The 27654-nt window shown below is 44.1% G+C and overlaps 1 protein-coding gene and 1 pseudogene across 1 annotated transcript in view; both read right to left on the reverse strand.

Moving 5' to 3' along the window:
* LOC148109005 (large ribosomal subunit protein eL19 pseudogene) overlaps positions 1-5244 on the reverse strand; it is a 28232-nt pseudogene extending 22988 nt beyond the window's left edge.
* The window catches only part of UBE2G1 (ubiquitin conjugating enzyme E2 G1), a 97465-nt gene extending 73435 nt beyond the window's left edge, over positions 1-24030 (reverse strand). Inside the window, exon 1 of the mRNA XM_045804845.2 lies at positions 23624-24030. Within this exon, the coding sequence (XP_045660801.1) occupies positions 23624-23669 (46 nt within the window). The 5' untranslated portion in view covers positions 23670-24030. The remainder of the gene's footprint in view (positions 1-23623) is intronic.
* Positions 24031-27654: the final 3624 nt, after the last annotated feature.

A 27654-nucleotide genomic window follows, 5' to 3' on the forward strand; every position in this document is an offset into this window, starting at 1 on the left:
CCACGAGTAAAAATAGAACAGACTCCAGAGACTCAAATTGAGACAGGGAGGAAAAACACAGCAAACCATATTTAAGAAAACAACCTAGGGTACCATTCAAAAATTTTAAAAAGGATGGTATTTCACATAATTTGAATACAAAGTATTAAATAATTCAAGACTGCACTTTTCAAACTAGTTTTACATTAGGACTGCTAACAGGATAGTAAAGTCTGCTCTTCACGTTTCAACAATATAGTACTCAGAATTGCTATGCAACTTACAATTTATCCTCTTTATAAAAATGACTACACTTCCCTTGAAATACAAGTATCACCTACTGCCATTAATGTGAAGACAAATGTTAATTCTCATCTTAAGGTACATTTTCTACCTACTGAAAGAAGGCTTTACAGGTGATCACTCTTTATACTAACCCAATGAACATCCAATATTAATGCTAGTTAACAGTAATATTAATGCTAGTTAACATCATACCCAGACCTAAACTAAAATAATCCTAAATATACCGACTGGATAGTCAAACAGTTTTCATGGTTCCTCACAGTACATAAGACACTGCATCTCATCTACACAGCTTATGCTTTCAAAAGGAGTCAAGAAAGGAGGAATCAACAGGGAAAAGGAATAAAGATGCCTGAAGAAAGGGACTCATGAGGAAGCAAACACAACTGCAGAAATTCAAGAATAAAGACTGCCTAGGGGCGCCTGGGTGGCCGTTTCAGCTCAGGTCGTGACCTGAGGTGATCTTAGCTCAGGTCGTGATCCCAGGGTCCTGGGATGGAGCCCCGCATGGGCTCCTTGCTCAGCGGGAAGCCTGTTTCTCCCTCTCCCACTCCCCCTGCTGGTGTTCCCTCTCTTGCTGTCTCTCTCTGTCAAATAGATAAATAAAATCTTAAAAAAAAAAAAAAAAAAGATTCTCTCTCTCCTGGGGCACCTGGGTGGTTCAGTGGGTTAAGCGTCTGCCTTCGGCTCAGGTCATGATCTCAGGGTCCTGGGACCGAGTCCCACATCAGGCTCTTTGCTCAGCACAGGGCCTGCTTCTACCTCTACCCCTCCTCCCGCTCACGTGCACATTCATGCTCTGTCTCTGACAAATAAATTTTTAAAAATCTTAAAAAAAAAAAACTCCCTCTCCCTCTCCTTCTGCCCCCTCCCCCGCCTCTCCCTCTCTTTAAAAAAAAAAAAAAAAGATTGCCTAGTTCTAACATCATCTGCAAGGAAATCCCTTTCTAACAACCCTTATGGAGATTTAACTTAGCAGCAACTAACACAGATTTACTGAGTGCCCAGTACATGTCCGGCAAGGACTGCGCGGTGGCTAGGAACAGGACGGAGCCGTCATGGGCACAGAGGTAGGTGCGCGGTGGCTAGGAACAGGACGGAACCGTCATGGGCACAGAGGTAAGAGGACTTTCCTTGCCCCCTTGTGGCTGGGGAGGCACCGTGGGACTAGATGGAGCCGATGACTTCTGGCTAGACCTTGTACCGGCTGGTTGCACAGAGCCTCTAAGCACCAGTACCTCTCTCTGGCAACATCTGAGATGGTAGCTGCAGTATCAGCGAGAACCTCAGAGAGCAGAGACCTCTGTCAACCTGAGCCGATGAGAAATAAACCCTTGTATTTTAAGCCACGGGGACTTTCTGGGGGTGGATGGGTGTGTGTGTGTGTGTGTGTGTTTAACCACAACATAACAGAGCCCGTTCTAACATAAATGTGATCAATACAGTCTCCTTCCCACAAGCTGCCTACTGCAAAGTTAGGTCTCCCTGACCTCATACTGGCAATTTTTTTTTAAAGACAAATAACTACTATCTACTATTTTAGCAAATTTTCTGCCCAACTATAGAAAACTTTCTAAATCCTGATTTTATCGACTAACCTAACGGTTATTCAATCTCTGTGATTCCTACAAACTTAGTACATACAATAATGTCTTCAAGTGACTATTTTTTGAAATTTGATCAATCAAGTTCAGGAACCCTGAGGCAAACCAGCAGAATGTCCATCATGACGAGTGATGGGCCAATCCACCACCACTACTGTTTTAACTGTTCAACTGAACATACATCTAGTCTTCCACTGGCTACGAGGAACCATTGTGCCAAGTGCAGAATCACTACAAAGACTCTACATGACTGAGGAGGGAAAGGATGGGAATGGGAATTACAAAACAGGATACTATTTTGGCCTGACCAGTTAACATCACACGAAGGGGCAAGGGCAAACACCTACATAAAAATCATAGCCAAGTACAAAATGATAAACGCCTTAAGGATAAAGAAAATACTGAGTAGGGAAGGTAAAAGTTCACTAAAAATATGTCAGGCCCTAATCTAGACATATTCTCAGTGCCAACGGCCTTGAAAAACTATTTCGCAAGGATGAGGGTGCTGGAGAAGACGTCCAAGCAGCAAAAACATTTAAACTACTGGTCCTTTACCATAAAGGGTGAGCTTATTTTACTAAACAGAGATGGGAAAAAGGAAAGAACAGTCCCAAGTAAAAAGTATGTGTTACATAGGAAAAGGAATATGTAACAAAAGAGGAAATATCTGAACACAGAGGGGTTTGTTTTTAAATATCTTATCCTGCCCCCCAAGTAGAATATGCTTTATAGAGATACACAAAATACAAAATAAATTAGAAACAGATGAGAAAAAGAGAATCCATGAAAGACATTTAACAGAATCAGAAACAATGGACATTATAAAATTCCATTTAAAATGCATATGACGGGGGCGCCTGGATGGCTTAGTCCATCAAGCGTCCGCCTTCGGCTCAGGTCACGATCCCAGGGTCCTGAGATCGAGCCCCACATTGGGCTCCCTGCTCAGTGGGGAGTCTTCTCCCTCTGCCTCTGCCCTTCCCCTCCCTCGTGCTCTCTTTCTCTAATATTTTTTAAAAAAATGCATGACTCCCCGTGCTCCTCTCTCTCTCTCTCTCAAATAAATAAATAAAATCTCTTAAAAAGGGGGGAGGGCTTGGGTGGCTTAGTCTGTTAAGCATCTGCCTTCGACTCAGGTCATGATGCAGGGGTCCTGGGATCGAGCCCCACATTGGGCTCCCTGCTCTGCCAGGAGCCTGCTTCTCCCTCTCTCTCTCCCTGCCGCTCCCCCTGCTTGGGTGTGCATGCACTTGCACTCTCTGTCAAATAAAATCTTGATTTAAAAAAAAAGGAAATATGATCAGACAGCCACAATTAAGTACCACTAAGGTTAAAAAAATTATTTTAATGATTAAATAGTTATTTGCATTGCTAGCAAAAAGAATGAATTTACTCCTGAAGGTCCCCTTAAAAAGGACGGTGTAATGCAACATCTTCATAATACCCAAATAAGTGTCACTGGGCTCCTGCTGACAGCACACCTCCCCAGGTGGGAGATGGCAGTGATGGCATCCAAAGTACAAATCGGTCAAGACCCCTCTATGTAGGTAGGTGTGCAGCTTTCTGTAGTCTGAAGCGGCACTTAAGGGAACGCCAGGAGTCAGGGGCAGTTAGAGGACATCAGCAGGTAGGTGGTTCCAAAACCCCATGGGAATCTAATTAAAGGGACAGACCCTCTCTTCCCTTCACCAAATGCACCGTTTTGAATACAATTTCAAGGGCTTCCAGACTACAGTGTCCATCAAGACCTCCAGAAGCAGGGGTGGACCGCAGAGCCTCCGGTCAGTGCAGGCAGAGCTGACTGGCAGCAGCCGGTCTCTGTGCGCACCGGCTCAGTACCTAGAGTGCAGTTACTTCTACTCCACGGGGACAACGGAGAGGAACCCCAGTGGAGAGCAGACTCCTCTCAGTGGTCACTTACAAAGGCTTAACACTCTTCCCAGACTGCCACCATCGCCCCCAACCACTCAGGACCTCTTCTAGTTCAAAGCTGAACTAACATTCTATTCTGGGAAACCAGCCATCACCAGACTCGTCAGGCTTCTCACTTGTCCTGACCGTCTTCAAAGGTCTGGCTAATTCCTATCAATCATTCTTCAGTCTTCCCTTAGCTATCACTCCCATGTGATGTTCTCCCCAACCCCTCCTGCTGTGTGATCTTCGCATTTTATGGCAATTACAAATGTGACTATCTTCCCTGCTCAGCAGACATAACTTCCTACAAGACGCAATTTCTCCAGGGTCTCCCAAGCCCGACAGCACTGCTAAACCTTAAACAACACGGGTTTGAACTGCACAGGTCCACTTACAGGTGGATTTTCTTCAATAAATATATTTGGAAAGTTTTTTTGGAGACGTGGAGAAATACAGTTCTGTAAATGTATTTTCTCTTATGATTTTCTTTAGCGCACTCTGCTGTCAGGATTCAGTATGTAATACATACAACATATAAAATATGTGTTAATTGACTGTTTACATTATTGGTAAGGCTTCCAGTTAACAACAGGCTATTACTAGTTAAGTTTTGCGGGAGTCAAAAGTCACACAGAGACTTTCAACTGTGCAGGGAGTGGGCACCCCTAACCCCCACATTGTACAATGGTCAACTGCATTTAAAGTCAGCATTCAAACATTTACCTGAAGAACAAGACTACCTCTGGTGAAAACTGTATCTGCCTTAGAAATTTTATAATCTCCCTTCTGATACACAAATGAGCAAACTTCTAGCTCACATAATATGGCTCAGGTACCTAGCTGAGAACATGGTCAAGGCAGCTCAATCCAAATGCCACCCTGAACACTTCAAAATAAATAATAAAGCATTCAGAGAATGCCTGGCTTTGAGCAGTTACTTTATGCTGTACTCTCCAAATTAAACTTTTGGCAAGAAGTGCACCCAGGGACTGAAAGAAACAGCTTATAATTAAATGGCAGAACCACTGTTATTTATTTAAACCACTCTTAGATCATCTATCTTCATCATAAGGCTGTCTTCCCATTCTCTATAGAGAAAATGCTTCCATGTAGTTCACTCAAAAGTGGTATCAGATCATGGAGGAGCCACTAAAAAGGACACTGGCCAGAACACATTCATTTTTTCTACTCCAATGTTAATTATTACTTGACCCATAAAGAAACAGTCTCCTATGGGCCCTAAGAATGATCCCAATGGTAAATTAAAGTGTTATCAGTCAAAGTTCAAGGCAGAAAACAGGAAATAGATTAGGTATTGTAAGGAGAAGGAATCCAATGAGGAATTGGGCACTTACAAAATTACCAGAAGGGCTAAGAATGAGAAAGTACCTCCAGGAAGACCATCAGAGAAATACAGAACTGACCCACCCCCAGCCCTGGAGCTCAGTCGGTTGAGTGTCCAACTCAATTTCAGCTCAGGTCATGATCTCAGGGTTGTGAGATCAAGCCCCGCGTCAGGCTCTGCACTGGGAGTGTAGCCAGCTTAAGATGCTCTCCCTGAGACGCCCCCCCCCCAACGCCTCTCTCCCTCTCTAAAAAATAAAAAATAAATTTTAAAAAAGTAAGAAATACTATAATGAGTACAGCATGAGCCAGGAAAGAAATGGGGGCTGAGTAGGCCAAACAAATGAGTCGAAGCAGAAGGAAAGAAGACTGGGGACTTACAAATTCTCCTCTAATTAAGGTTCACTGATGAGAGTTTATACCTCCCTTTTTAGATTCAAAAACATTATTTGGTATTACGGTGAATACATTAACATAATCATATAAATGCTACTTCCTGATTTTCCTTTTTTGAGACTAGATAAGCCCAGAAGACGATTTCAGTTATAAAACAGAATACAAATGTTATAAACCCTGACAATATAAAAATAATATAATTAACAAAATCTGTAGGAAGAAGAAAAATTACTGAAGGTAAGTGAGCTGATTTATCTTTCATAGCAGGGACTCGTATGTAAGGCTGACAAATCATTAACAGTAATAAAGACAATCAGCAGAAGAGCCACAAACAGATAGTAAGAATTAGGGAAGGAGTGTTACTACATTAAATCTTCATCTTTCATATAAATTATAGTGGTAACCAAGCACATGAACTCTAAATTCCCTTCTGGAGACAGAGAAAGGAGGAGTGAACGAGAGACAATTTTCATTCTATTCTGTTCGGTAGAACTTACATTTTTTGTCATGAATGTGCAACACTTTCATAATTTAAAGAATTGTTTTAATAAAAAGTGAATTATGTTTCAACCATACAGTGGAATACTGTGTGGGTTTCACAGAACAATATAAGTTCTCTATGTGCAAATACATAAAGATAGCTACACTAGGGGCGCCTGGGTGGCTCAGCTGGTTAAGTGCCCGACTCCTGATTTCGGCTCCAGTCATGATCTCAGGGTCATGGGCTCGAGACCTGGGCACAGAGTTTGCTTGGGATTCTCTCCCCTTCTGCCCTCCCCCTCCCCCACCACACGCTCTCCCACACAAGTGCGCTCTCTCTCTAAAATAAATCAATCTTTTAAAAAAAGATTCCCTCTCTCCCTCTCCCCCAAACTGTCTCCCTCTCAAAAAAAAAAAAAAAAAAAAAGCTACACTGTATTAGGTGAAAAATCAAGATTAAGAACAAAGCATTAAGATGGTACGTGTTTAAAATAAAATGTGGGATATAGCGACTTTAGAGGACAATTTGGCAGTTTCTTATCAAGTTAAACATAGTCTCTTACCATACAATCAGCAATCATACTCCTTGGTATTTACCCAAGTGAACTGAAAATTTACGTTCACACAAAAACGTGTACACAAATGTTTACAGCAGCTTCATTCCTAGTCACTAAAAACTGGAAACACCGAGATACCCTTCCACGTGGGACTGGACAGGCAAACCGTGGTCCCAAGGAACGTACACAGTGGAAGGGTGACAAGGGAACGCAACTCGGGGGTAAAAAGGAGTAGGCTACTGATTCATGCAACGACGTGGACGACTTTTAAATGCACACTGCTAAGTGAAAAGCCAGACCCTAAAAGCTGCATATGATATTCTGAAAAAGGCAAAACTATTGGGACAGAAAACAGATCAGCGTTTGCCAAGCTCAGTGGAGCAGGGAGTGACCGACTGCAGTGGGGACATATGGGGAAATTTTGGGTAATACAACCAGTCCTAGGGTCCTGCAGTGGTGGATATGTGACTTCATGTACTTGTCAAACCCATGGAAATGTCGATCTCAAAGAATGAACTGTGATGTATGCAAAATCAATTTCAAAAACCAACAAGGATGGAGTGAAGACTATGACAAGTGACTCTAACTGTACCCCAAATGCACGACAGAACCTCACTGCGGAGTGGCAGGGAACGCAGCGACCTAAATAACAACGCAAGTCAATGTTCTCACTCTCAACTGAAAAGATAAGGACAAGAACTGTGCATGCGCGCTGTACTCGAGTTGTGAACCTGTTTCCCACAACGGCAGAGTTAGCAATTCTGGAACTGCTTTCAAGTAAGTGGTGGGGGCTGCATTTCTCAGCGTCAGAGAGGGGAGTTACAGAAACACAAGAAGGGAAGGCCAGAAGGGACACCCTGGTACTGAGTCGGAAACACCAGGAGGAAGTGAGGTGTGGCCCGACAGAGCTCCAGACGGACTACAGAAATGCAGCAGATACACACATGGCCAGGTGAGCTTCTGTGCACAGAGGGCCCACCTCCTCCAGCAGCAACAAGCACTTCCAACGCCCAGACCTTGGTTTCTAGGTACCACATTTCACATTCTTGGAAAAACAGCTGATTCTTGGGCTGGGCTAGAGAAAATACAAGACAGGTCTGATACATTCTAGAGTCATCAGAAAGGAAGTGCTCAAAAATTAAAAAGATGAGTGCAACGTGAGAGAACTCTCAATGACCAATGCTGGAACAATGTGAGAACAAAACAGATCACATAAGAAACAAGTTCACTGGGGCGCCTGAGTGGCTCAGTCATTAAGCGTCTGCGTTCGGCTCAGGGCGTGATCCAAGGGTCCTGGGATCCAGTCCTTCATCAGGCTCCCTGCTCAGTGGGGAGCCTGCTTCTCCCTCTCCCACTCCCCCTGTTTGTGTCTGCTCTCTCGCTGGCTGTCTCTCTCTCTCTGTCAAATAAATAAATAAAATCTTTAAAAAAAAAAAAAAAGAAAGAAAGAAAGAAAAAAGAAACAAGTTCATTTTATGTGTCAACTTGGCCAGGCCACGATACCCCCAGATATTTGATCAAACATTATTCCAGGTATCTTTGTGAAGGGAGTTTTCAGACAAGATCACAATTTAAATCAGTAAACTTTTTTTTTCAAGATTTTATTTATTTATCTGACAGAGAGAGAGAGAAGGCACAAACAGGGAGGAGCAGCAGAGGGAGAGGGAAAAGCAGGTCCCCACTGAGCAGGGAGCCCGACTGGGACTCGATCCCAGGACCCTTGGACCACAACCTGAGCCGAAGGCAGACTCTCAACTGACTGAGACACCCAGGAGCTCTACATGAGTAAACTTTGAGTAAAGCGGATTACCCTCCAGAATGTGAATGGGCCTCATCCAGTCAGTTGAAGGCCTTAATTTTTTGTAAAGACTGACCTCCCTCTATGAGGAAATTCTGCTGGCACACTGCCATCTGAGTCGAACTGCAACATCAACTCTTCCCTAGACCTCCAGGCGCCCCTGCAGCTTTTGGACTAGCCAGCCGCACACACCATGATATACAGACAGAGACATATATACACACATATATCTCCATCCTATCGGTTCCGCTTCTCTGGAGAACCCGACTAATACAGATTTTAACTCAAAGTAGAAAAGAAAATACACAAGTCTGTGGGGTGCCTGGCTGGCTCAGTCGGTAGAGCCTGGGACTCTTTATCTGTGGGTCATGAGTTCAAGCCCCACACTGGGTGTGGAGCCTACTTGAAATTTAAACACACACACACACACACACACACACACACACACACACACAATACACGACTGAATTAACAAACGGGGAGAAGTGACAAGTCTTCCTTAGAGAAGAATTCCAAATAATGTGAAGTAAATATTCTCCCCGACATGAGGCGGGGGGCCTAGACCCTCCTTCCCACATGAGTGTGGGCTGGACTTAGCAGCTTACACAGAAAAGGGTAGGCAAGGGGGAAAAGTAACTTTACAGTGGAGAAACCTGACCAACACTGCCTTAACCCAGTGACCGAGGCTCACGCAAACAACGCTGTCGTGCGGCTACCCGCGCCCCCGGTCTGATGTGATGAGAAGGGCACTTCACCTCTGCAGCATTCTTCCTGAAAACCCATAACCCCAGTCTAATCATGAAGAAAACATTAGACAAACCCAATTTGAGGGACACTCTACAATATACCTAACCAGTATTCCTCAAAACTGTAAAAGCCCTGAAAAACAAGAGAACTCTGAGACCAGAAAACGCACAGCTGGAGCCTACTTCCTAGAAGACGGGGAAGCCATGACAGCTAGATGCAATGTGGTGTCCTGGACGGGCTCCTGGAACAGAGATGGACAGCAGGCGAATCGATGAAAAACTGAAGGGCTTCAGTTAATAATAATGTGGAGGTCCTGGTTCATCCGCTGTAACAAACATACCCTACTAATGTAAGACGTCAGCAACAGGGGAACTGGGTACAGAGGATACAGGAACTCTCTGTACTAGCTCTGCAATTTTTCTATAAATCTAAAAATGTTCTAAAATTAAAAGTTTAAAAAAAGAAAGAAAAAAGCCAATCACAGTGGTACTGCTTCCCCAACAGCCACACCCCACATGCCTTAGACCCCGAAGAGAGCAGCAGGAAACACAGTGCTCTCTCACCCAGGCCCCTGCTGCACCTGGAAGAGTTAAATATAAACCAAACTGGATGACAGCTTGTTCTGTTTCCACCAAGCAAATGCAAAGGGTAGAAGCAGCAGCAAGGGTATAATCCTGAGGGAGAGACGTGGAAACAACCACAGAAGACACTGAAAAATACAGTATCTCCCAGGGGAACCACCACACCATCAATGTTCACAGCAGTCTGAAAAAAGATGTCAGCACATCCTCAAGTCCTAGACTTCTAATGGTGACAATATAAACCACGCTATGCACTGCTAAACATACATAAACATCTATATCTATATATTATCCTCTACTTACCTAGGGTAAAAGAGCATTAAGAAAGTTTCAGAGTAACATCCCTCTCTACATAAGCCTTGAAATAGACATTTTAGTTTTAGAATCCTCCAACACACAAGATGAGAAACAAACCCAAAATATCAGGTGAGGCCATGAGCAATAGTCATTTGCCTTCTGAAAGTCACAAAGTTTTCAGAATTTAACATACGACATGCTATTACACTAAAAAGCGGTAGTCTTAGTAATAAGGTGACCTGGGTTTGAAACCTATTGCTGCCATTTACTTGCTAAATGAATTTGGAAAAACAACTTCTTGATCTTGGGATGGGTTTCTTAACGAGAATCAAGTATATAAAAGGAACTTCAATGAACTCAACTCCAAAGAGTATGATTTTTCACTAAAATTCTTAACACTAAAGGTCCTTCCTTCCAGAATTTCAGTTTACTAAAAAGGCAAAATAAAACAAAAAGAAAAATAATCAAATGTTAACAGAAGCTTCAAAGGGATGGCTGGTATTTCTATCGCACATGTTTTATCTTTTCCAAAACTACAATAATCACATTCATTTGTAATTAGTAAAGTTCTTTTAAAATATACATGACATTTTCCTCTAGAATATCTTGATTACCTAAGATTTACTTTAAATGCATTTGACTCACCCTCAAAAAAGTAAAAAAAAAAAAATCCAAGGAACATGGGACCCCAGAGACACCCTAAGACTTAAGTAGAAAAGGGATAATTGAATCAACTCATTTTTACATTCTCTATGTAGATCTAATTTAAATACTGTTAAAGACAGGCTCAGAGATTAATGAAATCTAGTTGTCTTGGCTTTGCTATTGTGAATAAGTCAAACCTAAACCTAGTTTCCTCTTCTGGAAAATGTGGTCAGCCACCTGGGTAGAAAGCCTAAGGCAGCTAAGGTGGAGGACCAGAGAGAATCTTGGAAGACATTTAAAAAGGGGGGGGGGGGGTTTAGAGAAAAGCCAAAAGCTGGGAGGGAGGGGGCAGGCATGACGTTTCATTTTTGTAGCAATTTATAAATTATTAAGAGTTGGGAAAACTATAGGCATAGTAGATAGAACTGTCCATTAAAGAAACTGCTTTGAGAGAAGAAATGAGAACCCTGTTGAGACAAAGAAGGCATTCCAACAGGAGTCATTTGGTCAAAGCTATATTTGTAAAAAGGGCAACAATGTCTATACTAATGTGGTGAAATATCTACTTCTAATTCTTAACCAATATTTGTCTATAAAACTTCGCCTTCCCCACTGGAAAGGGAAGTCGGATCGTATCATGTATCCCTAGGGCCAAGCATATAGAAGGAATTACATGTTTACTAAATGGAAGTATCTTGTTTTACTTTCTACCTTCAAAGACTTAGTTCACCTGTCCTTAAGTTCTCCGGGTGGGGGAAAAATCCAGGAGTTCTAATCCACTCAGTGCCTATTTACTGGTTGCCTGCTAAGTTTAGTCACCCTTCTGGGCATCTGTGATGTCAGTTAAAAGGCAAAAACAAGAGTCTGTGTGCTCAGGAGGGGATGAGGAAACAGACACTGGTGATTAACAGCACACTTCTGATGAGCACCGAGGAATGTACAGGATTGTTGAATCACTATACTGCATGCCTGAAACGAATACAACACTGTATGTTAATTACACCGGAATAAAAATCTCCGTCCTCATGGAGACAACGTAGTCTCCATGTTGTTCTGCACCGTCCACACCAGTGATACTCAAAATATGCTCCATTAACAGGTGCCAACCCACCAAACCATTACTGGTCTGTGAACACGTGAAGCTAGAGCAAGGATTCAGTAGCTCATACGGCAATTTGATAGTCACTTCATATGACCTATTGTTATAAAGTATGGGCTCAAATTTATATCTTTTTAATTTAATTTCTCTAATAACTCATTTTTATTGTTTTTCTTAGTATCATTACATAATGAATTAGAATTTTCCTTACGGCCGGTCTTTAATCACAGATAATTTGAGAAGCACTGGTCTAACGCACTTTGACCACATTACTTCTCCCCTCCTCAAATAGAATAAAACTTCCAACATTTTAAAAATTTTCCACAAATACCAGCCTTTCCAGACACTGTTTTCCACTAGATCAGTTTATCATATGCTCCAACCACACTGAATTGTTTTCAGTACAAACCTTCTGTCTTGCTTGCTCTTTTTCCTCAACGTTAAATACTTTCTTGTTTCTGTGTCATCAAATTTTACATATGCTTTTAAAGGCAAATGCCACCAACTCCCAAACATGAACCAGACAGGCAGAAGTAATCATTCCCTGACCCCCTCCGATACTTTAAGGCAGCTCTCTTAGGGGATTTTCTACAAGTTCCTGGAACATAAGAACAGTACTGTATTCGTTTGGCATCCTTACAATACACAAAACACGTTATCAAATTTGCTGAATGAATGATGGTAAGACATAGCATTACATATATATAAATGAACTTCACTCAAGAGATCAGAATGCTCTGAAATTGCACCCAAAATTGTGTACACTTTTCTCAGGAGAAAGTCTTTTAACTCATTAAATTGTCGAAGGAGTCTTAAGAAACCACTGCTCAGGGAAGGGCTCAGGTTTCATCAGCAGACAGACCTATTCCTGCCACCCAGCTCCATCAGGGCTAGCTTGGCGAAGATACCAGATATAATAACCAGATATAAACCTCAATTTCCTTATCTGAAAAAGGTGGTAACATTTACTTCAAAGATCTGCTGTGAGAACTGAATGTGACCACAGATGGAAAGTCCTGGGATCAGGAAAAGCGTGTGACAAGCACTCAAGGATTTGCTTCCTTCCCACCCTCCTCTCTTTTAAGTAAGTTTCTATAGCTGTGAAGTGAGCAGGCTCAGGTCCTTTAAAGCTTTTTTAAATTACAAATTGCTGCCATCCCTTGAAAGTTGTGTTCAGACTCTTCTCTTGGACGTTGTCAACAGGGTTGGTTGTCTCTCAGAAACACCTATCTGCTCTAAATCTGTCAACTTTAAATTTTGGCCCATGGTATCAGTTAATTCTAATTACTATTTTCTTTACATGACAAACAAAAGGATTTCTTAAAAGCATATAACTTAACGCTCTTAAGAGAACCACATTCTGATTCTGATGTATCCAGATATAGCCCTTTTCCTAGGAAGCCTTCCTGAACTCACTGTATCCCACCCCCCTGTAATTAATCACTCTTCCTTTCACAAACTTTTGTTTACATGTCCATCAACCTCTAAGAAACACAGAACCTCAGGGTAGGAATACCACACTGTCTTTGCATCCCCCAGCATTTCATTTCTCAGTGCAACTGCACACAAGGGCTCAATAAATCAACTTGTAAACCTTTCTTCCATTTTCCAAATGGCAGCACAAGACGTTTAAGTAACGGTCATTTAAAATTAAGATGGAATTTCTATCTCAAACTTTAGATTTCTCTTTCAGCTTCCTGTTCCTTGAAAGTGTTAATGTGGCAATTACATGTTGTTGCTTGCAACTATGAATAGTAAGTTTAAAATGGAAAAAACATTGATAAAAATGCTTTGACTACAAGTGACATTTTAAAAACTTTTTATTTTGAAGCACTGATCTATAGGACAACAGAAAAAATAGTACTTAGAAAGGCCTCCTATATCGTTTACCCAGTTTCTCCCCAGTGCCGACATCCTGCATCACTACAGATCAAACCAAAGAAATCGGCATTGATACAATCCATACACTTTAAATAGATTTCATCACTCAGTGTTTCCACAGCTCTGTGCAATTTTATCACATTTGCAGATTTGTGTAACCACTACAAGATACGAAACTGTCCCATTACCACAAAGATCCCTCATGCCACCACCACCCACCCAACAGCCACACACCATCGTCCCTAATCCCTGAAAACCACTAGCAATCCATTCTTTAGCTCCATAATTGCGCCATTTCAAGAACTCTAAACAGGTATCATTCAGTGTGGGAAAGGACGGTCTCTTCAACAAACGGTGATGAGAAGACTGGATACCCATGTGCAAAAGACTGAAGTTGGACCCTTACCTTACACTGTGTACAAAAATTAACTCAAAATGGATAAAAGATCTAAGCATAAGACCTGAAACTATAGAACTACCAGAAGAGAACACAGGAGAAACACCTGACGACACAGGCTTGGCAACGGTTTCCTCGGTATGACACCCAAAAGCACAGGCCACAAAAGCAAAAAAACAGACAAATGGAGCACCAAACCTGAAAACTTCTGTACACCAAAGGACACAATCCAGAGTGAAAAGGAAACCTACAGAATGGGAGAATACTTGCAAATCATATTTACTACCTAATAAAGGGCTCATATCCAGAGTACATAAAGAACTCAAACAACTTAACAAAAATTCAAATAACCTGGTTAAAAATGAGTAAAGACTTGGGGCGCCTGGGTAGCGCAGTCGTTAAGCGTCTGCCTTCGGCTAAGGGCGTGATCCTGGCGATCCGGGATCGAGTCCCACATCGGGCTCCTCCGCTGGGAGCCTGCTTCTTCCTCTCCCACTCCCCCTGCTTGTGTTCCCTCTCTCCCTGGTTGTCTCTCTGTCACATAAATAAATACAAAAAAATCTTAAAAAAAAAAAATGGGTAAAGACTCGAATAGACATTTCTCCAAAGATGATTATTCGAAGGACCAATGAGCACATGAAAAGTTGCTCAACGTCAGGAATCAGAGAAATGCAAATCAAACCTGTACCATCTAACGCCCATCAGGTTGGCTACAGTTCAAACACACACAGAAAGGTAATAACAAGTGCCGTCAAGGACATGGAGAACTCAGAACCCTTGCGCACTGTCAGTGGGAATGTAAAATAGTGTTACCACTAGGGAAATTATGGAGGTTCCTCAAAAACATTAAAAAGAGAACTGCTCAACGTAGGCTCATCAACTGTGACACAGGCACTACCATGGGCGGTGCCGATCATGGCGGGAAGGGGACTATGCATGTGTGGGGGCAGAGAGTGTATGAGAAATCTCTGTAGTGTTTGCTCAATTTTGCTGTGAAACTAACTGCTCTAAAAATAAAGTTCATTAAAAAACAACAACAACAACAGAACTACCATATGATCCAGCAATCCCACTTCTGGATTTATAGCCAAAAAAACCAAAAGCAGGATCTGGAAGAGATATTTGCACACCCGTGTTCATAGCAGCATTCTTCACGACAGCCAAGAGGTGGACGTGACCCAGCTGTGCACCTATGGATGAAGGGGTCAACAACACGAGGCAGACACACACGACAGAACATGATGTGGCTGTAAAAAGGAAGGACCCCGGGTCACAGCATGGACAAACCTTTAGGACATCACGCCAAGTGAATAAGCCAGTCAGAAAAAGACAAATGCTGCATGATTCCACTGACAGGAGGCAAAGTTATTAAATTCACAGAAACAGAAAGTAAAATGATGGTTACAAGCGAGGGGCAAGAGGGAAGGGGAAGGGGACAGTTGTTCAATGGGTAAACAGTTTCAGTTTTTCAAGATAAAAAAGTTCTGGAGATCTGCTCCACAACGATGTGAATGCAACTTAACACTACTGAACTGTAAAAATAGCTGAGATGGTCAATTTTGTATTTTTACCACAATAAAAAGAATTTTATGTAAATGGAATCATACAGTGTGCAACCTTTTGAGATGAGCTTTTTTCCACTCAGTGTGAGGCCCCTGAGATCACCCAAGTTGTTTTGCGTATCAGCAGCGTTTATCTGCGTTGCTGAGAAGTACACTCCACGCTATGGACGTACCACAGTTTATTCAGCCGCGGAGGGCGATCTGGGTCGTCTTCCAGCTTTTAGCTATTACTAATAAAGCCACTGTAACCGTTCACATACAGGTTTTTACAAGGACGTAAGTTTCATTTCTCTGAAGTAAACGCCCGAGTGTGTACCTGATGGGTCATGAGGTAAGTTCACGCTCAGTCTTACAAGACACTACAAACTGTTCTGCACAGAGGCTGTACCATTTCACATTCCCACCAACAACGTAGGAAACGCCAAGTTCCTCCGCATCCACTGGACAGCACTTGGTGCGTCTTTTTTTCTTTTTTTTAATTTTAGCTATTCTAGTAGGTATGTAGTGCCAACTTAGTGTGGTTTGAACATGCATTTCCCTAATGTCTTATAACACGGACCATCTTTTCATTTGCTCATGTGCTGCCTGGAATGTCTGTTCACATCTTTTGCTCATTTTCTAAAAGGACTGCTTTCCTTTACTGCTGAGTTTTGAGAGTTCTGTATATATCCTACATCAACCCTTTGCCAAATATTTAGTGTGCAAATACATTCTTCCAGTTGGTGGCCTGCCTTTTCATCTGTCTGACAAACAGCAGCTTTTAATGTTGGTGATGCCCAGTTTACCAATACTGCTCTTATCGATCGTGCTTTCGATGCTGTGCATACGGGCTCTTCACCTAGCGCCCCACTGTCTTGAAACCAAAACTCTAAGACAAACACCAGACCTAAGAATGAGAAAATGACAACACACACAGCTAAACTGTGAGCACATTCAAAAGCAAATGCACACAGTGCCTCCTAACATAAAGGACATTTAGAAAAAATCCTAAATGTGATTAACTGTTCTTTAAAAGCAATGCTTACTTTCCAAGATTAAAGCAAAAACAGCTTTAAGAATTTTTACTGCCAGGTAAAAATTTAAACGGTTTCTCTGTTGTTCACACTTCTAACAGACCTCTAACCAAGGGGACATGGACAAGAACACTGGAGAAAAAGTCGAGAAGGAGCAGCTGCTTTTCTAAGTTATCACAGACTGACAGAAAGCATAAATAAGAGGAAAATTTCCTCTTATTAAAATTAACTTTTCACATATTTTCTAGAACTTCAAATCATAAAAAGAGGTATGCCCCTCTACGGCAACAACAAAAAATTATGGTATTTTCCCCAGCCGTTTCTCAGTGCCAGAATCTAACAAGGGAACAGCACTGATAAAAATTTCTGACCTACTGGAATAAGGCTAATACTACTGTGCACTAGGGGGAGAAATTTATAATTTATGTAGAAGCGTGCGTATATCTTATTTCCTAAAGAGGCATTTTATTCTTATCCTCTCATCTGTTCATTACCTTAATTTGCAAAATGTTTGCTTTTTCTTAACTGTACTTTACCTGAACAATGTCATCAACCAGATAGAACGACACTATGTCTACCTTGCCAGACTGTCTCCATACACATATTCTATGCCTTTTTCTCTGAGAAGTTATTTCCTACAAACCAATCAAAGATGGCATTAAACAGAACCTTGGAGGTCATTTCACGTTTCAAATTCTAACAAAAATATTTCTCAATAATTAAGAAAGGCAAAACTCAGTTCCATCCTGAATGGAACTGAGTCCATTAAAACAAAAGAACACTTGGCATTTACTTGCTTGAAGCAAGAACACATTCACACTACGGTTAACCATAAAATTAGTATATCCTCCTCAAAAACAAAAACAACTTTGCACTTAAGGACCCAAAACCAAATAATCCAAGGCCTGAAATTCAATTTTGATAATGTAAACGAATACTTCACCTGAGAAAAGTTAATGAAAAAGCAGCAATAGAGTGATCGTCCATCGATTTCCAGGTTTCCCACACCAGATACCACTCTATTAATAATCAAGGCATCTCCATTTCATGATCCCAAACAGAAGTATCACCAAATACGATGTGTATTCACACAGAAACTACGTAACAGAACTGTATACTCTGGTAGTACATTACAGCAAATGCAGTAGACTATACGAAATATTAGTATCTACAGAGTGTAGAATTCACTTCAACCTTTTAATATGCTCAGCAGCATTTCAGAAAGTGAGATCATCCGTTACAAAAGACTAATGTAAGTATGTTTCATTCTGAAGTAGTTTATAGAAAATAATTTAATTTTCTGTTGTTTATAAAAAACTAAATTGCATTATCAAAAATAGTCACTGAATGACAGAAATTATTACTTAAAAATCACTTACTCCCTAATGTTAAGAAAATTCACTTATTCACTGAAATATTAAGACTTTCCCCCATTGGGGCACCGGGGTAGCTCAGTCAGTTTAAGTGTCATGATCCTGGGGTCCTGGGATCCATAGGGGAGTCCGCTTCTCCCTCTCTCCCCCTGCTTGCGCGCTTACTCTCTCTCAAAAAAAAATATAATCTTTAAAAAAATTAACACAGACTTTCCCCCAGTTTCATTGGGACACAACTGACATATAACACTGTGTACTTTCAAGGCATACAACATAATGGTATGCCGTATGTATACCCTGCAAAACGAGGCTGCTTAGATTCTGTGACACCACAGGCCAGGGATACGATCCCGCCACTATGGGGAAGGCAGTATGTCACCCAACACCTCTCCCTCAGTCACAGCGTTTGTTTCGCTTACGCTTTTTTCTGACAGCATATTCAGTAAACATGTAGCAGCTCCACTATTCCTATAAGAGAGCAATTTATTTCTGGATATAACAGTTCCTAGACTGTTAAACAATTAGAGCAGTATGATGCAATATGAATTTACTTCTAGACTTCCCCTCCACTTCCATATTTTTAAACATTTTCTTACATGTGAGTTAACAACTATTAAGAATATTAATATAGTTAAGAGGCACCTGTCTGACTGAGTTGGTAGAGCCTACGACTCCTGATCTCGGGACTGTCAGTTTGAACCCCATGCTGGGTGTAGAGATTCCTTAAATACAGTTTTTTAATCTTTAAAAAAAAAAAAAAAAAGAATCTTAACGGCATCTCTTAAGGGGGGCAGGGGGCCTGAGTGGCTCAGGTGGTCAAGCTCAGGTCATGATCTCAGGGGTCCTGAGGTCCACCGTTTTGTCAAGACCCCCCCCTAGTGGGGAGTCTGCTTCTCTCCTCCTCCCTCTCCCTCCATTCCTCACCCCGCTCCAAGGCATGCTTTCCAGTGCACACACACGCATGCGTGCACTCTCTCTCTAAAATACATAAATAAAAACCTTTTTAAAAAATCTATTAAGGGGCACCGGGGTGGCTCAGTTGGTGGAGCGTCCAACTCAACTTCAGCTCATGTCTTGATCTTGGGGTTGTGCGTTCAAGGCCCGTGCTGGGCTCCACACTGGGCATGGAGCCTACTTAAGAAATACACATATGTATATACATAAAACATTATGTTCATCACCCAGAATCTTCTACCACGAGGGTAATTCCTGTCAATAATCAATTATTCTATTTCTGCTTGTTTAAAATTGTTAATGGAATTACATGTCAGAGTGCCAATATATTCTAGAAAGGCCAAGAAATACTAAATCTTTCTTACTCCTCCTTTTAAGCGTATTCTCTGACAATCCTACCAACACCAGGGCTGCTAATGAAACATCATGGCACAAAACCAGCGACTGCAGGGAACCCTCCAGGGAAAGAGCTCAGGGAACCCCCAGCAGCACAGCTTCACAGCCACCCACAGCACTCCTTGAGAAAGTGGATTTTCTTGGGCATCATGATATGTAGACTCTTTGGACATGAGACCAGGAATCTGTATTTCCCCAAGTGATTCCACCCCACATTACACACAAAGTCTAAGAAACACACTTAACTAACTCATCACAACAACCTACTTACATGGGTAATCAAGGAGATGAAGATTTGGGAATTTTCCAGATTACTTAAAAATATACAATCAAAATTTCTACAGTAAAAGAAGCTCAATTATTTTACTGTTATTATATTAAAAAATTCTTCTTCCTAGTTCTGGAATGACAGGTGCCTACGAGACCCTAACTCTTGAAAATCTATGCTACCAATGTTTAAAAAAAAAAAAAACTCTCAAGGGATCTTAAAAAAAGAAAAAAGGCAAAAACTTCCTCGTATTCCTTATAAATGCTTGTCATATCATAAAATTTAGTACGGTAAGAGTGGAGAGTAAGTCCAACTAGTCCAAGGGGTGTCTGGGTGGCTCAGTTCGTTAAGCATCCGACTCTTGATATCAGCTCAGGTCTTGATCTCAGGGTCATGAGTTCAAGACCCGCAATGGGCTCCACGATGGGTGTGGAGCCTAATTTAAAAAAATAATATTTCCAAATCCAACTAGTCCAAAATTTTTCTCATAGTTAAACCACCAACACCAAAAAGCTCAGCACTACTTTCAGCTTATGACTTTAATTCCCTGATTCAGGAGAATGTTGGCCTTGAGCTCAATGGCTAAAATATCTTTTTATGATTACCTTAAGAAGACCACTTAGATATTAATGTGTAGTATTTTACACAATAGGTTTTACTAAGATTTCCATAATCATTCTGGTAATTACTGGATAAATTAACTCTGAATATTAAAATTTATAAAATACTATTTCATGTTTGTGGTAATTACTGCTCCCTGGGAGGCAATATAACAATTAAAAACAACAAAGTCAAAAAAAAAATAAAATAAAAAAATAACAAGTAAATAAATAAAAGCAACAAAGTCTCCAAAGTAAGAAGGCCCTCAATTTGAACACAGCAGTCCCACTCACTCATTCACTCACTCCAGCTTGACTCTGAGCAACTGACTCTGACCTCTGGAAGCCACGGTCTCCGTTATCGGGAGGCTGAAGCGAGATAACAAACGTAAATCAGTCTGCACGGTGCCCAGTACAGGCTAGTCCTCAGGAAATATACATACACATAAACAGAGATACAAGAATCTCTCTGAAACGGCACACAGGAAATTATCAACCATGGTTGTTTCCAAGAAAAGAACTTGGGGTTCTTTCGGGGAGTGGAGAGGCTATACCATTTTGTGCTCTGTATTCTTAACCGGTGCTTATAATACCTTCTCAAAAACTAAAATCATGTTTAACTATCTGGTGTGTCGGATTTCTCAGTGTGTAGCATAATGCACCGCTGCCGACCCCGCAAAGGAGTCAGAGTCTAATAATACCCACAAAGAAACACACAGCCTATCTGATTTCGTGAGTCTGTTAGGTATTCTTACTTGTTTCACAACAGCCATAATGGTCTTACCCAAACAACCTTAAACCAGTGATTTTTCAACCTGGGTTGGTTTTAACCCCTCGGGGGACAATGGCAGCGGAGACGGGTCTGGCTGTCACAACTGAAGGGATGTGCTACTACTGGCATCTGGTGGGTGGACGCCAAGAATGCTGCTAAACATTAGTACAGGCTCCCACAACAATATCTGCCCAAAACGTCAGGAGTCCTGAGTCTGAGAAACTGCAACCAAAGGAGCCATTCTGCCCCACGCTGAGAGGAACCAGGTTCTTCATTCCAGGTACCAACCAAACACACACACACAATAAATTCTCCCCTCCAGTAATGAGTAATGAAGGAAAACCCTTAAAAGGTCAGCCTCAATAAACCTAACCACTATGGACCACTGCTGTTCTAAGTTTCTGAAATTCTAGCAGCTAGAATGTTTGTCTCCTCAATTCATTTCAGGACTTCTAAAGCATTTATCATTAAGCCTTTCAAAGTTCACTCTAAATGATTTCAGGAGATTACAGTCTACCATTCTTTCCTGTTTTCAAATGGTATCTGAAGAACCACAAAGCTCAAACAATGTACTACTAACACACAACAGGGCCCTTTATTTTAGTGAGTGTTATCAAGTCTTTCCAAGAAAGGAGATATTTTTACATTTCACTTAATACACTGTCTTGGCGTACTATTTTGTCCATGTTAATTAATATCCACCAAATCTTTAAGAAATTAAGAACAGTCCATTGTTTCTGACCAAGAAGGCAAGAAAAATTAATCAGCAGTTAAGTAACTTCATAATGAGGCTTGAAAAATTACACACCCATACATTCTCTCCTCTAAGCTTAAAGCATGTTTTAATGGGCCTTATCAAAAAGTCCACCACTGGGGCGCCTGGCTGGCTAAGTGGGGCGTGCAGGAGTCTTGATCTCCGGGTTGTGGGTTTGAGTCCCATGTGGGGTGTAGAGAATAATTAAAAATAAAATCTTAAAGAAGTCAACCATGAATGAAGAACTTTGTAAAATATTTTATCAACATTTGGGATTAATCTTGTCAAAAAGTGCAAAACTGAATCGAGAGGCCATTGAAATCTAGAGCTGAGTAAGAAACTGCTTCTGAAATACTGTTAACGCTGTTATTAGTCATACTTTCCTAGTAACTGCCTAACTTCTTTTACACCTTTTACAATATATGTTTCCCACCGTGTAAGAGCTGAATGCTGTTCTAATAATTACTTAGTATTCTAATATTGTTTGATACTTCACCACATAATAAAAACATATTAAAGAAGCCTTCGCGAGACAAAAGTACTCTTAATTCCTTCCTCCAATACAAAATAAACGAAAAAAAAAATACACAAATTAGGTGCGTCTGCAAACACAAGATGCAGTAAGGTTATCGTTTCACAGCTTTTCCGATACGCTCGCTATTCGTGATGGATTATCAAGCATCAGCAGAACTTCTCCATCCACTGGAAGTCACTCCCCACGAGCACGCAGAACTCGCGTACTTGTCCAAACCTGCCTGCTCATGGTCTAATAATAAACCTAATTATACAATCCCTAACAGCCCCTGACAACCTTTTTCTCAAGAAGCCGTAGAGGTGATTTAAGCAAGAGCTCCACTGCCCTGCGCTGGCGCTCTGCAGGCCGGGCTCGGGCTCCGGGTGTGAGGACCGGGCGGACCGGGCGGACCGCGGGCGCACCGCCGGCCCATTTCTCTTTAAATCTGGCAGCACGTGGGGCGGCATTGTGAAGCCACCAACCCGCCCCCCCCCCGCGCACTTCGCGCACGTCCGCCCCCAGTGCGCATGCCCCGCTCGCACAGTCCTAGCGGAGTGGAGCCAACCCCCTAAAAAGTCAACCTGGAAGCCGCAAACGGCCGGAGGCCGGGACAATGGGGGAGGGGGACGCAGGCACCTCCGGGGAGGCCGCCCGGGCCGCCGCCCCAGGCCCGGCCCGGGGACCGCAGCCTCGGGGCTCCGCAGGCCGGCGCGGGGGGCCGCGGCGCTCTGAGCACAAAGCCCGGGGCTGGCCGCGAGCGGCTCCCCGGCCCGCGTCCACCCTCCCGGGCGGGCGGGCGAGGCGGGCGGGCGGGCGGCGGGACCCGTGCCAGGCGGAGGCAGGCCCGGCGGCGTCCCGCACCCGCCCGCCTCGCCGACAGCCGCGCCGCGCGGCCGCCCAGGCCGGCGCTTTTGTTATCCGCCCCAACTCCGCGGCGCCGCGCGGCCGGCCAGAAGTTTTGCGCGCCTCCCCTCCCCGGCCGGGGGGCCGCCTCCCCTCGCCCGCCCGGGCCCCGCCGCCCGGCCCCGCCCGCCCCGGCCCAGCCCCCCGCGGCCCGCGGGCCCAGACGCCCCTCCCGGCCCCCCGGGGTCCCGCGGCCCACCCCCCCCTCCCCGGCCGCACCTGAGCCCCGGGGCCCGCCCCTCCGGGACCCGCAGCCCCTCCCCCGCAACGTCCCACCGGGCGGTGGGGGAGGGGGCGGGCGCCGGGCCCCGCTGCGGGGCGCGTCCCCGCCCCCGACACCCTCCCGACCCCGGCCAAGTGCCGGGCCGGGCCGGAGGGGCGCCCCGGGCTCGCCAGCGGCCCGCCCGCCCGGGAGGAGGGAGGACTTGGCGGCGGCGGCCGCTGCCTGCGGCCCGGCCCGGCTGGCGCCCCGCCGCCAGCCCGCGCTCACCTGCCAGCTGTCTTCGCAGTAGCAGCGCCGACTGCAGCTCCGTCATCCTCCCGCCGAGGGCCCGGGCCGGCGCCGGGGCTTTCGGAGGGCCGGGGGCAGGCTCTGGGGGCGCCTGGAGCCGGGTGTGCTGAGGAACGCGGGCCCCCGCGACGGGAGCGCCGGAGAAGCCGGGGGAGGCCGGGCTGGGGCGGCGGGAGCAGCGCCTCGCTGCCGGCGCGGGTCCGCTCGGCTCGACTCCACACAGCGCCTCACGCCCGGAAGGGGAGGGCGCCGGGCGGCCGCGGCGCGCACTGGGACTCCGCTCGCCCGCTTCCCTCCTTCAACCCGCCCGTCGGCCCCGCCGGTGCCTTCCCCCCGCCACTGCCTCACTGCACGCAGGGCCACTCCGCGCAGGCGCGCTGGGGCTGCCCACCTCGGCTCGCCCGCCCGCAAGCCCGACCCCTCGGCCGCTCGGCCCCGCCCCCAGCGGCGGAACCCCGCCCCCTGCGCGCGGCTCCCCCCGCCGCGCCGCCGCCATCTTGGGAAGGTCTCGAGCGGCAGAGGCCGGGGCGGGGCCGCCGCTGGCCGACGCCCCGCGGACGCCATGACGAAGAGGTCAAGGAGCGGCTGGACTTCGCCCTCGGGGTTGAAGCCGGTGGTGTGGGAGCGCGGGCGCAGACAGGAGCGGTGGATGTCTGCTTGCTGGCGGCCGCGAATCAGTCGTTGTTAGAGCCGAGCTCAGTACTGGGGTGCCCCACTTTAAGTAAACCCCCAAAGCCGACTTCACGTGTGCTGCTAATTCACTTTACAGAAAGAATGCGCGAAAAGATCCCTGGAATCAACAAAATGTTGTGCATCTCCTAGTACGAACGGACCGAGCACAGATGATGATCTCTGAGTAAGGGCAGTTGACATGAGCAAACCCTGGCACACACAGTTCCAAACACGGCCCAGAAAGGTGCCTGGGGTTGGGGACAGAGGTGCGGGGCGGCCCCCGCTGCCCCCGCTGCCCGGGGGCTCGGATCCATCTGTTCCTTCCACAAATACCCAGGACACCGGCGCTGACTTCGCAGCTGTATGCGGAAGACGCGGAAAAGTACCGCTCGCTTCCTGCCCTCACAAGGCTTACGGTCTCTGAGTTCCGGGAAGTCGGCAGCCGGAAGAGGGCAGAGGGGAGGAAGGGCTGTAAACACCTGTCCTCACCCTCCCCTGAACAGCAAGCGGGGAGCGCGGCCCGGCCCCTTCGGCTGCGTGAGGCCCAAAGCTGGCTCCGTTTCCCTGAGGAAGAGAGGGACACAGGAAGGCTCGAAGATGGCTGTGCATTTAGAGGAGAAAATAAGTCCCCGGCAACGGGCCCCCCTCCTGGGATCTCCTCAGGCGGGTTTTCAGCAGTGCTACCGGCCCGCCTCGGTTTGCCCTCTCCTAGAAGAAATCGCAGCCCTCGTGGGCCCTGGAGCTTCCTTGGCTCCACTACGGAACAATCAAAGTCCGGAAACACCCCTCCTTTCTGGACTAGAAATCCTCCTTTTAGAATAAATTTTTTATTTCATCGAAGTAGTCAATACACATAGTTCATGATCAGTGTCCTAAGGCTTATACTGAAACACACATTCTTCGTGTTAGCTTCGCCCACCCCTAAATCCTGCCTGCCCGGGCCAATCCCCTTTACCGCTCACAGCAGTTTCTGCGGTAGGTGCCTCCATTTATTCTAAATAAGATACTTTAATGCCTTTTCTTGACTTAGGCCATCTTAGACCCTCTATATTCTTGCTATAACAGATGAGTTAACTTTTATGCTACCTTCTAACCTTTATTCTCCTAATATCATTAAACCATTACATTTATATCAATCAATAGTTTTTATATCAATAGTTGTTATAGCAATAAACAGTTTTTACACTATTGTGACTTTGTAAATGTTGATTGTAATGGTTTATAATTGTATTTGTTCCTTACACAGACTTTTATCCAGCCTAGAGTTTCTGATTGTACCTTGTTTTCCTTGCACTATCTTGATTGTAATCAATATCCTTCCCTTCCCAATCCCACCCCCTTTTTACTGTATTCTGTTAAGCCCTTTTTCTTAGAAATCTCCCTTCCTGAAGCCTGTATAAACTCCTCTCACTGGCCCTGGTTGCATTGAGCCATGCCTGCGGGTGGGAAGTCTTCTAGGGTTCCTCTTGACCTCTCTCCTGGGCTCCACCTAGGTCATCCTGGATCTCAAGTGTAATTCTTCCTTTTGCTGGAGGATATTCTCCCATAATTGTGAGCAATATATATGGGGCAAATTTTCTAAGTCCTTCTATGTCCAAAAATGTCAAAGTTTTAAACATTTATAACTTAATGCCAGCTTAGCTGGGTATAAAATTTTATGTTTAAAATCAAATGATTTTTCTTCAGAAATATGAAAGTATTGATCCGTTGTCTTCTAGCATCCGGCGATGCTGTGGAGTCTTGTTCCATTGTAGGTGGCCTGTTTTTTGTTTGTTTGTTTGTTTGTGTCTTGGATATTTGTAGCATTCTCTTGTTACATCTGGTATTTTTAAGTATGGTGATAACACACCTTGGTATGTCTACAGGGTGCTCTCTTTTTGTAACTAAGTGTGCTCATAGTGAGTTTTGTGGTGAAACAATGGTTGTTTCATTTACATACAGAGATGAACATAGGGTAATGAGATAGTCTCCATCTTTCTGATATATAAAAAATTATTTTAAAAAGCAATTGAGAGGCGCCTGGGTGGCTCAGTCGGTTAAGCCTCTGCCGTTGGCCCAGGTCATGATCCCGGGGTCCTGGGATCAAGCCCCACATCAGGCTCCCTGCTCATCAGGGAGCCTGTTTCTCCCTCTCCCTCTTCCCCTCCTCCCTGCTCATGCTCTCTCTCTCTCTTTCTCTCTTGCTCTCTCTCTCTCTCTCTCAAATAAATAAATAAAATCTTAAAAAAAAAAAGCAATTGATATTTGTATGTTGATCCAGAAACCTCACTAAACTCTAATCACTTATCTATAGATTATTTTGATTTTCTATAAAATGTGTGTCCAAATAATGTCATTTCTATGTCCTCCTTTTGAAACATTGTTTCTCTTTGTTGCCTCACTATGCAGGATAGGATTTCCAGCAGAGCTGCCTAGAAGATGTGGTAGTGAGCACCCTTGTCTTCTTCCATTTTTAAACAGACTATTTCAAGGTTTCACTATTAAATCTAATGCCGCAGATTTTTTTTTTTTTGCAGGTCCTTTTAACAGATTAAGGAAGTTCCTTCTCATACCTTCTTATTTAGATTTATTTTTTATAATAATCTCCAAATTCTTTACTCCTGTGCAGATCTTCACCGGAGGCTTATATTGACACATTCACCTGTCTAACTTTGTGTTCATTTACTTAGCAAGTGTTTGTTGAGCACCTGCTATAAGCTAAAGGTGGGCTTTAGGGGCACCTGGTGGCTCGGTTGGTTGAGTGTCTTACTCTGGATTTCCACGCAGGTCACGATCTCCAGGTCATGAGATCGAGCCCCGTGTCAGGCTCTGTGCTCAGTGTGGAGTCTGCTTGAGATTCTTTCCCTCTCCCTCTGCCCCTACCCCTGCTTGCTCCCTCTCTCTCTGCCTAAAATAAATATATAAATCTTTAAAAAATAAAAATAGGGGGCACCTGGGTGGCTCAGTCAGTTAGGCATTCAACTCTTGATTTCCACTCAGGTCATGATCTGAGGGTCATAAGATCGGCCCCTGCATCAGGCTCCACGTTCAGCATGGAGTCTCCTTAGGATTCTCTCCCTCTCCCCCTCCCACTTGTGTGTACTCTCTCTCTAAGATAAATAAATAAATAAAATATTTAATGAAAATAATAAATAAGGTGATTTTTAAGACAAGGTCTGGGAATAAACTAGGCAAATCAGGTCAGGTCCCTACTCTCATGACAATGGTACCAAGTAAGAGAGGACAGTCAGTAAAAAACTAAACAAAGATTAAACAACTCAGCATTGGATTACAATAAGTGATATGATGGAAATAAGTAGGGTGAGTGAATAATGCAATGAAAAGGGTCTGTACTAGAT

This window comes from Ursus americanus, chromosome 14 (genome assembly GCF_024610735.1).
Source record: "Ursus americanus isolate L20-20 chromosome 14, mUrsAme1.1.p, whole genome shotgun sequence".
NCBI lineage: Eukaryota > Metazoa > Chordata > Mammalia > Carnivora > Ursidae > Ursus > Ursus americanus.